Raw genomic sequence first — 14,570 nt, 5'->3', positions numbered from 1 at the left:
TAGAATGTTTGTGTAGTATGTTTGTGTGTGTGTACAATGTGTGTGGGGGCGTGTGTGTGTGTGTACAATGTGTGTATGTGTGTATGTGTGTGTGTTTGTGTGTGTGTGTGTGTGTGTGTGTGTGTGTGTGTGTGTGTGTGTGTGTGTGTGTGTGTGTGTGTGTGTGTGTGTGTGTGTGTGTGTGTGTGTGTGTGTGTGTGTGTGTGAACGAGTTGCCTGGCGACAGTGGCTGCATTAACACAGGTAGCCCAATTCAGGGGTGTAATCATTAGTCCAAACAGTTGCATCAAATTGAAGTAGGTCCCTCCCCGTTTCGTTCCGTTTGCTTCCGTTAAGGAAACGTTTTACAACAGAATCTGCTTAATGAATACACTCCTGATATTTTTCCACGTATTGGTCTTTTGACCAATCAGATCAGCTCTTTCTACAATAATTGGGTAAAAGATCAGAATCTGGCTGCCAGTGTGTACTTACATCGAAATATAATCATTATATTTCTATGGTGTATAGACAGTTGCGTTTCCGCGCTCCTCACATGAACGCGCAAACTCTCTCCCGTGTATCGATGAAGCTGGTTGAAACATGGCGGACTTCCTGCCGACCCGATCCGTGCTAAACCACTTCTTCCCCGCTTGCCTGCTTACCAGCAACGAAGTGGAACAGCTGAGGAAATCTAAGGAGATTGACAAAAGTATTTCCCGGGACAAAACCTACGTGAAACGGCTAGTAAAGATACTTCTACTGGGCGCGGGCGAGAGCGGCAAGTCCACTTTCCTCAAACAGATGAGGATCATCCACGGGCAGGACTTCGACCAGCAAGCTCGAGAAGAGTTCCGGGCAACAATTTACAGCAATGTTATCAAAGGTAACTAGGGAGAAAGTCTACGGGACTATATCTAAAAAAAGTTAACGTTACATTAACATTCTTAACGTTCGTCTTTCGGGCCCTACTGTAACTTGAGCGGTGAAAACTTTTTGGCAGAGTTTCCATTCTGTTTATAAGTTGAGCTGCTAGCCGAAGTTAGCAACAGATTAGCTTGCTACTAGGGGTTTAGCTTAAGAAATACACATTCCCCGTTTAGTGGAGTAACGCCCGTGTTGATGACTATTGGCTGGTGTGGGAGTATCTCTGTTTCTAATGTAAAATTGCAATTTTATGTTATAACTAACTAACTAAATCAGATACACACTGCAAAAAAGGCATTAGGACCCCTCTTTAGAAAATATGACTTCCTGCTGTCAACTCTTCTAACGTTATTCGTTTAGGTTTTTTTCAGTGTCCGTTTCGTTTGAACAGTGGTGTAACATGCCTCCAGAGTGACCAAACTATCTAACTGTTGTTTATATCCTCCAACATTCAGACTTGTTTGAAATCAGCCTTGTTACCTTCTGATACTTGTCAGATGGGGTTGTGGGCCACAGACCCCCATCAGTGTGTGTTTGTTGTTGTTAACTCTAAACCCTATCTCTCCCCTTCAGGTGTTCGTGTGTTGGTGGATGCACGGGAGAAGCTTCATATCCCCTGGGGTTCCTCTGACAACCAGGTGCACGGAGACAATGTGATGTCATTCGACACACGGTCTTCAATGATGGTGCACGGCCAGGTGGAGACGAGCGTGTTCCTCAAGTACCTGCCCTCCATCCAGGCCCTGTGGGCCGACAGCGCCATACAACACGCCTATGACAGACGCAGGGAGTTCCAGCTGGTCAGTACACACACACATGCATGCACAGATACACACACAGACTCACCAGGCCTCTGCAGACTGGCCGAGCTGATCTGAAGTGAAAGTGAAACTGAGTCAAGACCAGAGAGTTGCTACTCCTTCCTCCCTTGTCTCTCAATGTCTCTCTCTGCATGTTTGTGAGGTTGGTGTGTGTGTGTTCAAGCACGTGCGTCAGTCTGTTTCCTGTGCAGAGCTCAGCTCTCCTCTCTTGACACCTGGGCTTTCCAAACACAAACACACACACACTAGGGCTGGGAATTCAGTCTGTTTCCTGTGCAGAGCTCAGCTCTCCTCTCTTGACACCTGGGCTTTCCAAACACAAACACACACACACTAGGGCTGGGAATTACCAGGGACTTCACAATACAATATGATGAAGATACTTAGGTGCTGCTACGATATGTATTACGGTTTTATCATGATTCTATATGTATTGCGATTCGATGTTCCAAACATATTGCTCACTATAGGTCTGCTGCAGAGGAACAAGAGCGAGCCATGAGAAAATGAGTTGGAGTCATGGAAATAAGTGCTGAAAACATTAAATCAAAGTTTATTGGTTGCGTACACAGATTTGCAGAAGTTATCGCAGGTAAGGTGAAATGCTTGTGTTTCTAGATCCAACAGTGCAGTAATACCTAGCAATACAAAACAATGCACACATAATCCAAGAAGGAAATCAAGAAATGTCGGAACAAATCCAATTAGCAACCCAAATAGCACATGTTGGCACACCATTTAAAAAGATGGAGAACAAGCTATAGAAGGAGAAATACTCGAGTTTTGGTGAGATGTTTGTTGGTGAGATCGAGTGTGATATGTGCTGGAATGCTGACATAGCAGCAATGCAGCAGTGACATAACCAGATTTACAGGATGGCAAGGAGATATATAACTATGCGAGAGAGTCAGTCTCACGCCTGAAATTTTGCGATTTCAGGGGCAAGGCCATTTGGCCTTCAAGAGGTGACCAATCTGCCAGGGCACCAAGGCCGTCTGCTAGGGCACCAAGGCCATTAACCAAATAGCCTATTTAAATTGATTTCAAAACCAAAAAACACTAGCTATTCTGTTAAGAAAAACATAAGTAAATGTACATAAATAATTAGCCTACATGTCAAAGTGTAGGTAATAGCCTATGCATATTGGCTACATTCTGTCATGTCCAGACAAATGCTGACAGGAGGGAGGCGGCAGAAAATGTAGCCAAACTTTAATTAGACTTATAATTACATATACAGTACCAGTCAAAAGTTTGGACACACCTACTCATTCAAGGGTTTTTCTTTATTTTTACTATTTTCTACATTTTAGAATAGTAGTGAAGACATCAAAGCTATGAAATAACACATATGAAATCATGTAGTAACCAAAAAAGTGTTAAATAAATCAAAATATATTTAATATTTGATCTTCTTCAAAGTAGCCACCCTTTGCCTTGATGACAGCTTTGCACACTATTGGCATTCTCTCAACCAGCTTCATGAGGTAGTCACCTGGAATGCATTTCAATTAACAGGTGTGCCTTGTTAAAAGTTAATTTGTGGAATTTCTTTCCACAATGCGTTTGAGCTAATCAGTTGTGTTTTGACAAGGTAGGGGTGGTACAGTGAGGGAAAAGTATTTGATCCCCTGCTGATTTTGTACGTTTGCCCACTGACAAAGACATGATCAGTCTATCATTTTAATGGTAGGTTTATTTGAACAGTGAGAGACAGAATAACAACAAAAAAATCATCAATGCGAGCTGTGGCAAGAAGGTTTGCTGTGTCTGTCAGCGTAGTGTCCAGAGCATGGAGGCGCTACCAGGAGACAGGCCAGTACATCAGGAGACGTGGAGGAGGCCGTAGGAGGGCAACAACCCAGCAGCAGGACTGCTACCTCCGCCTTTGTGCAAGGAGGAGCAGAAGGAGCACTACCAGAGCCCTGCAAAATGACCTCCAGCAGGCCACAAATGTGCATGTGTCTGCTCCAACGGTCAGAAACAGACTCCATGAGGGTGGTATGAGGGCCCGACGTCCACAGGTGGGGGTTGTGCTTACAGCCCAACACCGTGCAGGACGTTTGGCATTTGCCAGAGAACACCAAGATTGGCAAATTCGCCACTGGCGCCCTGTGCTCTTCACAGATGAAAGCAGGTTCACACTGAGCACATGTGACAGAGTCTGGAGACGCCGTGGAGAACGTTCTGCTGCCTGCAACATCCTCCAGCATGACCGGTTTGGCGGTGGGTCAGTCATGGTGTGGGGTGGCATTTCTTTGGGGGGCCGCACAGCCCTCCATGTGCTCGCCAGAGGTAGCCTGATTGCCATTAGGTACCGAGATGAGATCCTCAGACCCCTTGTGAGACCATATGCTGGTGCGGTTGGCCCTGGGTTCCTCCTAATGCAAGACAATGCTAGACCTCATGTGGCTGGAGTGTGTCAGCAGTTCCTGCAAGAGGAAGGCATTGATGCTATGGACTGGCCCGCCCGTTCCCCAGACCTGAATCCAATTGAGCACATCTGGGACATCATGTCTCGCTCCATCCACCAACGCCACGTTGCACCACAGACTGTCCAGGAGTTGGCGGATGCTTTAGTCCAGGTCTGGGAGGAGATCCCTCAGGAGACCATCCGCCACCTCATCAGGAGCATGCCCAGGCGTTGTAGGGAGGTCATACAGGCATGTGGAGGCCACACACACTACTGAGCCTAATTTTGACTTGTTTTAAGGACATTACATCAAAGTTGGAACAGCCTGTAGTGTGGTTTTCCACTTTAATTTTGAGGGTGACTCCAAATCCAGACCTCCATGGGTTGATACATTTGATTTCCATTGATCATTTTTGTGTGATTTGTTGTCAGCACATTCAACTATGTAAAGAAAAAAGTAATACGATTATTTCATTCATTCAGATCTAGGATGTGTTATTTTAGTGTTCCCTTTATTTTTTTGAGCAGTGTAGTTTCTACAGATTGTAAATTAAAGATAAACATTTTTGCTAAGAGTATTATTATATTATTGATCGATTGACTATAACTTTTTAAATTACCCAGCAGTGCTATTTGCAGAGTTAGCTCCAGTAAATTATTCAGCCATTCCTGAACCTGAGACCAAAAATAATTTTGTATAATAATTTTAAATTGAAAAACATAAATTTCGAATACGGTGTCGTTTTGTGTATCAGTTCATAAACCATGTGCCATGGAATCGGTACATCAAAAATCTCTTCCCAACTATTTTGCAATCTATATGGTACATCTATAAATGTTTTGGGTCCTGGTATACATTTTTATTTATGACAATGAGGCATGTCTTACTGTGTTCCGACCATAGGAGTGTTAAGGGGATTATTTTATAAACACTTCCTCATATGTAATTGAAACCAGTATTTCTCTCATTTTCTTTTGTTGTCCAGCAGCCAAAGACACAAACCTAGTCATATTAAAAACCTTTGCTAGTTGTTGCATTTTTGATTTTTCAAAAGTAAATTTTCATCTCTGTCATATGAAACCGCTCACATTTGTGGTGCGCTTTAGAGATTGGAGAATCGTGTTTTCCCGCTAATTGCATTTTGGAACATTTGTGCTTATAGCCTACTGCCGTTTGCGCATTGCTGCGCTCATAATGTGAAGATTTGGGATCTATTGTCCCACAACTGTCCCAAAGTCTGTTTTTGGAATATTTCTTTCTCGCACAGAACGACAAGTTGACCAATAGAATAGGTCAACTTTTGTACTATGGGGATAGTAGATTGACGTAGGCTAATGCTTTTGCTGTTACTCATCTTGTTGGCTGAAGAAAAGTAAATGTGGACAGTTCTTCAATATGCACCTCGGAATTAGATAAGGACTCGCGCTGTTTCATCCCTGATGTGTCTGTCTTCACTAGTAGCCTACTTCGGAGCTGGACCCGATTTACATGACGGGCGTTGGCTAATAAGAATTGAGATATCTGAGAGAGCCATGTGAGTGAGAGGTGCTTCGGAGCAGGGAATTTATAATTATAATTTTCAGCCCAAGGGCACAACGGCCACTTTGGCCGCAAGGCATGGATTTCTTTAGGGGGCATTACGAGCACACAAGGGGGCAACGACGGCCGGGAAGTCAGTCTGAGATGTAACAATTTGTGTTTATAACTCTTTGTGTGTGGGTGTGTGTCAGGGTTTACATTAGCCGGTAATAGCCGGATTTTGGCAGATTTTTATAAAAATACATGAAAAGCTGATAAATAAAACTGGCGCCAGCCAATTGTCCCAAAAAAACAAAAAACATTAGCTAAATAATGCTTTTGAACCTATTCATTGATGGAAATACCAGTCGATGGAAATACATTTGACCGGTCATGCTTGTCGGTCTATAGGTTAATTTTTGTAGTGCAGAGCATACAGAGGCTATGAGCGTAAATCTGTCAGGACAGCGTGAGAGCTGCTGCTGCTAAAGCTTCTCATTATCTCATTCGTTGCTGCTGGAGTGAAACATGATTTTATAAGCCCAATCATTGTGTAACAACTATAAATGCAATCGTGTGTTAACAGTTTTGATAGCCCCGATTTTAAAAGCGCAATTTATTTTATTTTCTCAACTAGTAATTAAAGCGTTCTTCCCATTCGCCATTCAAGTGGAAATAGGCAATGGTGGGCAGGCTTCAGCGAATCACACGCCACTTTGCAATGAGCTGGAGGCAGTATGCATTTTGAAAACATACAGTATACTTAATTGTTTGAAGCCTGAATGTTTTACTTCATATTATGAGGCATGTCTTACCTTGCTTCAAAGTAAAACCCGACCATCGATACGTGGAGGCAATTAATTTATAAAGACTTCCAAATGCCATTGAAACAGTAGCATATTTCTGTCATGGTCTATTGGTTTTCAAATCAACTTTCTTTCATTGTCAAGTAGCCAAATGCGCAATCCTAGTCATATTAGCAACCCATGCTTGTTTTAGCATCCTTAGATCTCCCCTCTTTCTAAATTTCTAACTGATTTTCATCTCTGTCACATGAAACCGCTGGCATGTACAATGCGCTTTTGACAAGTGTTTTCCCGCCTTGTGTGCGCCGCCTACTGCCTTGTGTGCGCCGCCTACTGCCTTGTGTGCGCCGCCTACTGCCTTGTGTGCGCCGCCTACTGCCTTGTGTGCGCCGCCTACTGCCTTGTGTGCGTTGCTGCGCTTAGAATGTGAAGAAATAATAGTTTATCAACGTTTTAAGCAAAACTCTCTGGACTGTTGCATCAGCCTCATTTCTTTTATGTAGCCTAGGCCTACTGGTTGGATGAATTATGGATCTATCGTCCCACAACTGTCCCAGTCTGTTTGGAACAGGCTATTTCATTCTCTCACAGAACGACAAGCTGACCAATAGAATAGGTACACTTTTCTACTATGGGGAATAATAGATTGACATAGTGGCTAGTGATTTTATTGTTCGTTACTCGTCTTGTTGGCAGAGGAAAAGTAAATGTGGCAGTTATTCTAGCATCGGAATTCGGTATGAAGGACACACGCTGTTGCATCCTCGACTTGCATGTTCTGTTAAGATGAATAGGCCTAGCCATAATCTAAATGTGATTTCTGTCATTCTGAGAACCCTGGGTGGACACCCTAATCAGGTTACGCACCCAATGCATATGAGTCCGGTAAATTTCTCAAATGTCTGTTAAATTAAAATGCTGCTGGTCAAATGTCCGGCGCCACATTTTCCTACGGAAATCATGGTGTGTGTGTGTGTGTATATCTATGTTTACAGTATGAAGGGAGGCAGGATCTGTTACAGAAAATATCAAATCGTATGCCTTGGTTTCACTTTTGGGTTGGTTGCCTGTAGCTGAGGCCATCTTTCAAATGATATCCTGGTCTCTGTGTGTATTCTGCCTGTATGGACAGACACTTGAGCTCTGATCTGTTCAACTCTACATACCCACCCCATCCCTCTGTAATCTTAGCCTACCACACACACACACAAAGACACAGGCTTTTCAGGCCAGGTGAGTTGTAGAGATAAAAGCCGTTTAGTGTCATACATTTACATCATTTAGCAGACGCTCTTATCCAGTGTCCATTTATTTTATTTTATGGGGGGTGGGGGAAGAAGGATTACTTTATACTATTCCAGGTATTCCTTAAAGAGGTAGGGTTTCAAGTGTCTCCGGAAGGTGGTCAGTGACTCTGCTGTCGTGGGGGAGTTTGTTCCACCATTGGGGTGCCAGAGCAGCGAATAGCTTTGACTGGGCTGAGCGGGAACTGTGCTTCCATAGAGGTAGGGGAGCTAGCAGACCAGAGGTGGATGAATGTAGTGCCCTCGTTTGGGTGTAGTGTCTGATCAGAGCCTGAAGGTAAGGAGGTGCCGTTCCCCTCACAGCTCCGTAGGCAAGCACCATGGTCTTGTAGTATAGGATGTGTACAGTAAAACAAACACACACACACACACTGTTGTGATCTAATCATCACAAAGACACAAGAATAGATCATTGTTTTTGTTTTTACACTTCTGTAGCTTTCATGGGTAGCGTGAGTACAGGCTCTAACACACACACACACACACACACTCAGACTGGAATGTGAGCCAGTCTTGGCTGTGCAAGCTCGTGTCTGGGCACGCCCCACTCACTGAGAAACAACACCAGGAGGACAGGGTGGAAAACACACACACACACACTCCGTTACACATCACACACACATACAGGCACACATTTACATCATTTAGCAGACGCTCTTATCTAGAGCCACTTACAAATTACACAAATGCTCACTTCACATGGATGCACTACAGTTTTTTTTAAAGACTGTAAAATCACCAGGAATTCAGCTACAAATCTATTCCCAAGTATTCCCACAAATGAATAAAAAATAGACTTATGTGATCGTGTCTCAATGATTGCGGTTACATGCACACAATAATGCAATTATTGTGGAAAGTCAGATTAATATAATAGTTTGATTAAAACGTTTACATGTTTTGCAAGAAGAACGATTTCCATAATAATTATGTTTACATGGAAACATCTGAAATCAGGCCACCTGATGGCACTCATGCAGAAATCCGCCAATCAAAATAAACATTCTACCACAGCGAACATGTTCTTTTTGGGAAGCATATTTGATTCTGAGTTTGTACATACAGTGCATTCGGAAAGTGTTCAGACCCCTTTACTTTTGACTGGTAGTAGATATAAGGTCAAACAGTTGACAGTGCATGTCAGAGCCAAAACCAAGCCATGAGGTCAAAGGAATTGTCCGTAGATCTCCAAGACAGGATTTTGTCGGCACAGATCTGGGGAAGGGCACCAAACAATGTCTGCAGCATTGAAGGTCCTCAAGAACACAGTGGCCTCCATCATTCTTAAATGGAAGAAGTTTGGAACCACCAAGAGCTGGCCGCCCGGCCAAACTGAGCAATCGGGGGAGAAGGGCCTTGGTCAGGGAGGTGACCAAGAACCCGATGGTCACTCTGACAGAGCTCCAGAGTTCCTCTGTGGAGATGGGAGAACCTTCCAGATGGACAACCATCTCTGCAACACTCCACCAATCAGGCCTTTATGGTAGAGTGGCCAGACGGAAGCCAACGGAAGCCACATGACAGCCCGCTTGGAGTTTGCCAAAAGGCACCTAAAGGACTCTGACCATGAGAAACCAGATTCTCTGGTCTGATGAAACCAAGATTGAACTCTTTGGCCTGAATGCCAAGTGTCACGTCTGGAGGAAACCTGGCATCATCCCTACAGTGAAGCATGGTGGGAGCAGCATCATGCTGTGGGAATTTTTTCAGCGGCAGGGACTGGAAGACTAGTCAGGATCAAGGGAAAGATGAACGGAGCAAAGTACAGAGATCCTTGATGAAAACCTGCTCAGGACCTCAGACTGGGGTGAAGATTCACCTTCCAACATTACAATGACCCTAAACACACAGCCAAGACAACGCAGGAGTGGCTTCGGGACAAGTCCCTGAATATCCTTGAGTGGCCCAGCCAGAGCCTGGACTTGAACCCGATCAAACATCTCTGGAGAGACCTGAAAATAGCTATGCAGTGACGCTCCCCATCCAACCTGACAGAGCTTGAGAGGATCTGCAGAGAAGAATGGGAGAAACTCCCCAAATACAGGTGTGCCAAGCTTGTAACGTCATACCCAAGAAGACTCGAGGCTGTAATCGCTGCCAAAGGTGCTTCAACAAAGTACTGAGTAAATGGTCTGAATACTTATGTAAATGTGATATTTCCATACATTTTTTCAAAAAAACTGTTTTTGCTTTGTCAGTATGGGGTATTGTAAGTAGATTGATGAGGGGGGGAAACTATTTAATCCATTTTTGGGAAAAAAAGCTGTAACATAACAAAATGTGGAAAAAGTGAAGTGGTTTGAATACTTTCCAAATGCACTGTGTAAAGTTAGTATGTGAAAACTACTTCTAAGGCACATACATTCAGTTGTTCCGAACACACTTCACTTGCGCTAAAGAGGGAGGCTCGCTAATCCGTTTTAATATCGAATTATTAGTGTGCATGTAAACATACTCAATGTATGAAATTATTGTTATTTTCAAACATAATATATTTTTGGACTTATTTGTGGTCAATGTGGTGTTTCGAATGATTATAATTGGGTTCCGGCCCCCGACCATTCGCTCCGACAAAAATCGGCCCGCGGCTGAATCTAGTTGCCCTACCCCTGCAGTACACACACACTCACATGCAGCAGTTTTAGGCTGATGTGTGTACATCATCTGAGTATTAGTAGGATTGGCAATGAAGCTAAAACAAATTTCTCCTCTCTCTCAGGGTGAGTCGGTGAAGTATTTCTTGGACAATGTGGAGAAGCTGGGGGAGCCGGTAAGTTTCTCTCCCTCACCCTCTTTCCCTCCATAAATCACTCTACCTCCTTAACACCCCCATCCCCCTCTCCTGTCTTCTACTCATCCCTCTCTCTCCTCCAGAGCTACATCCCTTCCCAGCAGGACGTCCTGCTAGCCCGTAAGCCCACTAAGGGTATTCATGAGTATGACTTTGAGATCAAGAGTGTTCCCTTCAAGATGGTTGACGTGGGAGGACAGCGCTCGGAAAGACGGCGGTGGTTCGAGTGTTTTGACTCAGTCACCTCCATACTGTTCCTAGTGTCTTCTTCAGAGTATGACCAGGTACACACACAGTGGACACTCACGCACATTGAATAAGCTTACCACACACGCCCTCTGTTTCTCTCTCTCTCTCACACACACTACCTCATTTATTTGTATTTATTACATTTTTTAACCCGTGTGTTCTAGGTCTTGATGGAGGACAGATTGACCAACCGTCTGAGAGAGTCGTTGAACATCTTTGAGACGATCGTCAACAACCGAGTCTTCCTCTCAGTCTCCATCATCCTCTTCCTCAACAAGACTGACCTGCTGGAGGAGAAGGTCTGTACAGTCACATTCCCCATAATCACAAACACATCAAACACAGTCATTAGGAATATTCTATGCTGTGTTTTCATTTACCTAAGACAGTGCTTAGAGATGCTGTGAGTAGATAGGACTCATGCGAGCAGGGTCCACACTGAAGAAAATAAGCTCTATTAGCTTTTCAGATATAAATATATTGATGTCAAGTATTGTAATTGAGGCCAAACCAACCTTCTGATTACACTGACGTTCCATGTTATGTTGGTCTGATCCCTGTTCCCGGCAGGTCTCGAATGTTTCGCTAAGTAAATACTTCCCAGAGTACACCGGGCCGGACCACAGCCTGCCGGACGTCCAGAAGTTCCTAGTGGACTGTTTCCGAGGAAAGAGAAGAGACTCGACACAGAAGCCCCTTTACCACCACTTCACCACAGCCATCAGCACGGAGAATATCCGCCTGGTGTTCCGAGATGTCAAGGATACCATCCTCCACGACAACCTCAAACAGCTGATGCTCCAGTGAACTATGACCTCTAGAGAGGACCTGAGCAAAACCAGCCTCCAAGAGGACCCAAGAGAGGACTTATTCTCTCGCCTAAAAGAGGACCTGATTGAGGACCTCTCTCACCTTTAAGAGGACCTGCAATAAACCAGCCTTTAAGAGGACCTGATTGAGGACACCCGTGCCTTGGGAGGACCTTGACGTTCCACTTTTGTTGTTTAGATGGTTTTATTTGGTTTTTACTGCCCTGTGGTGAGTGGGTGGTCTATAGACTGCTCTGAGGTCAGTTTGGCAAGGGACATGATTGAATGCTGGATAATAAGCACTGTCCCTGGGTCAGTTTATCTACCCTGATGCCTACCGTGTTGTCATAGCCCCTCTCCTGTCCACTGATCTGAGACCTGTGACTGACTGATGGAGAAACCATAACACCTTCATAAAACGTCTTAATAACCCTTAATCACTGTGTGTGTGCGCGCATGTGTTAATCTGCACTGAGTTATCTGTCTACCTGTCTAGCCTTAGGTATTTGCGTTAGCTATCATTTAATCAATCATGTCATTGATCACATACATTCCAATGTGTGTGTATACAGTTAAAATAACACCACACACACTTGCAGTCGGCATGTGTGCCGGTTAGCTAATATTGTTATCTCAGGGTTGTATGGAGACCACTGTATAAATGTCATTATTGTGTCTGTAGTCTATTGTCTAGACCCCTCAAATTCAAATCTGGACCTCCACTGATTTTTTTAAATGTTTCCCCTCTAATCAGTCTGATTTAGACCTGGGACACCAGGTAGGTGAAATTAATTATCAGGTTGAACAGAACCAGCAGTACTCCATACTTTGTAGGGTAATATTTGAATACCCATTGTCTATATTGTATACTCCAGGTTAAAGCTTTCGATTCTTAGTTAAATGTCTTCTGTGAGAACCTGTTCTGGGACGTATTCACTAGGCACGAATTGGAAGAAACAGGCTGAAATGGGGAGGTACTATCTGAACTTGTCCAATAAGAAACACTTGTTTTCTTTTTTCATTGCACAATGTTTTGAAACGTTTTGCTACAGTGTGCCCTAATGAATATGACCCAGAAGAGCAGAGGGGCGTGTCTCAGACCCTGGGCTGCATTCATTTGGGGGGCAAACATTACAGAACCTTCAGGTAGATACATGCATGTTAATTTCTATCTGAAAATTTCTATAATGTTTTGCCCACACGGAACGTGGTCCAGGTTACCACGACAAGTTAAAGGTACCGCTCCCTCCCTCTCCTCCCCTCCCATTGGTGGCCTTGTAAAGGGACGTGCATTGCGTTGGTCAGAGAGGCTGGCTATCTAATGTTTGATGTTTATAGTTGTACAGACTGACTCCAATTTAATTCTAGTTTAAATGATGACAGATTTTTCTTTCCTGTCTAACTGTAACCTGTGTTGTTGATGACCATAGTGTGTGTGTGTATACTGTCCTAACGTGTATAGGTATGCTGACACTGTAAGATCTGCCACCTTATAGTGCTGAATGACAGCTAGAGACTGACTCCAGATCAGCATTTGAACGTTTCGCTCCTGCTAAATCACACTGTGCCTTCACTGTAAGTGTATAAGGATCAATTGTCATAGTTTCCCTCTTGCTACGGAGATGGCGTTTCTTTCCACTGTGCCTCTCTCTGGCTCTGGCCTTGTACATACTGACACCTGATACCTTAATTGTAATCTACAATTATTGGGTTACTTTCATGTGTAAATAGTTGTTAAAAAAAAGGGCAGATGATTATTCGCTGATCGCTGTGTCACACTTTGCCTTGTCATTGAACAGACTATGGACGTGTTGTTTCTTTTTCTAACAATCAGCGTTCTTCGTTGTTTAATGCCACTGTAACCGTTACAATAAAGCACATTTCTTTAACAAAGTGTGACTTGTCATTCATTCACACCATAGACTATAAAGTAGGGGTTCTCAATTCTGGACCAGAGGCCGCCGCAGTGTGCATGCTTCAACTCCCCAAGGCCTGATTAGTTAAATTGAACTTGAGAAACCCTGGTATAAAGAGTTCCATCCTCTGATCAGACTGCCTTAAAATTAAATCTAAAAAGTCATTACATTTGATTTGTTTTCCTAATGATCTACACAACCTGCTCCACATTTCCAATGTGAACAAAAAAAAATAGAAATGTTTCAAAATTCATACGATATGATGAGATCTTAATTTTTTTATGTCTTCACACCCCAGAGTTAATACTTGGTGGAAGCACCTTTGTAGCTGTAGATCATTTTAAATACGATTCTACCAACTCTGCACAATTCTTAGAGCAACAAATCCATTGTTTTTGTCAAAATTGCTCACGCTCAGTAAATTTGTTGGTTGTAAGTCACTGATGGACAGCAATATTCCAACCTTTTCTATGATTTTTAAGCAGATTTATGTCAGGACTGAGACTAGACCCCTCAGGAACACTCAACACCTCTTGGAAAGCTATTCTGGTATGTCTTTTGGCATTGCAATTTGTGTAATTGTCCAGCTGAAAAATACAACTATCCCAGGATTAGGTATTCAGAAGACTGAGGCAGGTTTTCCTCTAACCTTAAACAAGGGGTTCTCCTTTCATATTTCTTTTGATCCTGACAAACTCCTGACAAACAAGCAAACCCATGACATGATGCTGCCACGATACTTGAAAATACAGAGGCATTGGCATGTATTCATGGAGGCCAAGGGAAGAGGCTTCCCCAAATATATATATATTTATTTATTTATTTTCGTCTCTGTGTTTCATACATTTCCTTCAATTCACAAGAGGCTGAATGTACAGCGGCCCTCTGTCTCTGTATGTGTAGCCAATCTATGCTGTCTGGTCAAAAAGAGGATGACATTGTTGCTGCCCGTAGCATTGAAAGAAAGGGAAGCCAGCGTTTGGCCTCCCTTGATAAAAAAAAAAGTATAAAATAATAGCCAATCAGCATTGAGCTA

At 43.4% G+C, this 14,570-nt stretch overlaps 1 protein-coding gene across 1 annotated transcript; it reads left to right on the top strand.

The window, feature by feature from the left end:
* Window positions 1-330: 330 nt before the first annotated feature.
* LOC311100416 (guanine nucleotide-binding protein subunit alpha-13-like) lies at window positions 331-13,501 on the top strand. The gene is made up of 6 exons (XM_084141329.1): window positions 331-865; window positions 1,480-1,706; window positions 10,489-10,539; window positions 10,644-10,844; window positions 10,974-11,108; window positions 11,380-13,501. Exons 1-6 carry the CDS (start codon window positions 583-585, stop codon window positions 11,614-11,616), a joined length of 1,134 nt encoding a protein of 377 aa, XP_083997455.1. The 5' UTR covers window positions 331-582; the 3' UTR covers window positions 11,617-13,501.
* Window positions 13,502-14,570: the final 1,069 nt, after the last annotated feature.

This window comes from Coregonus lavaretus, assembly GCF_964263955.1.
Source record: "Coregonus lavaretus genome assembly, chromosome: 25".
Classification (NCBI taxonomy): Eukaryota; Metazoa; Chordata; class Actinopteri; order Salmoniformes; family Salmonidae; genus Coregonus; species Coregonus lavaretus.
The sequence above is the reverse complement of the archived record's forward strand: the minus strand, read 5'-3'. Positions and strand labels throughout refer to the sequence as shown.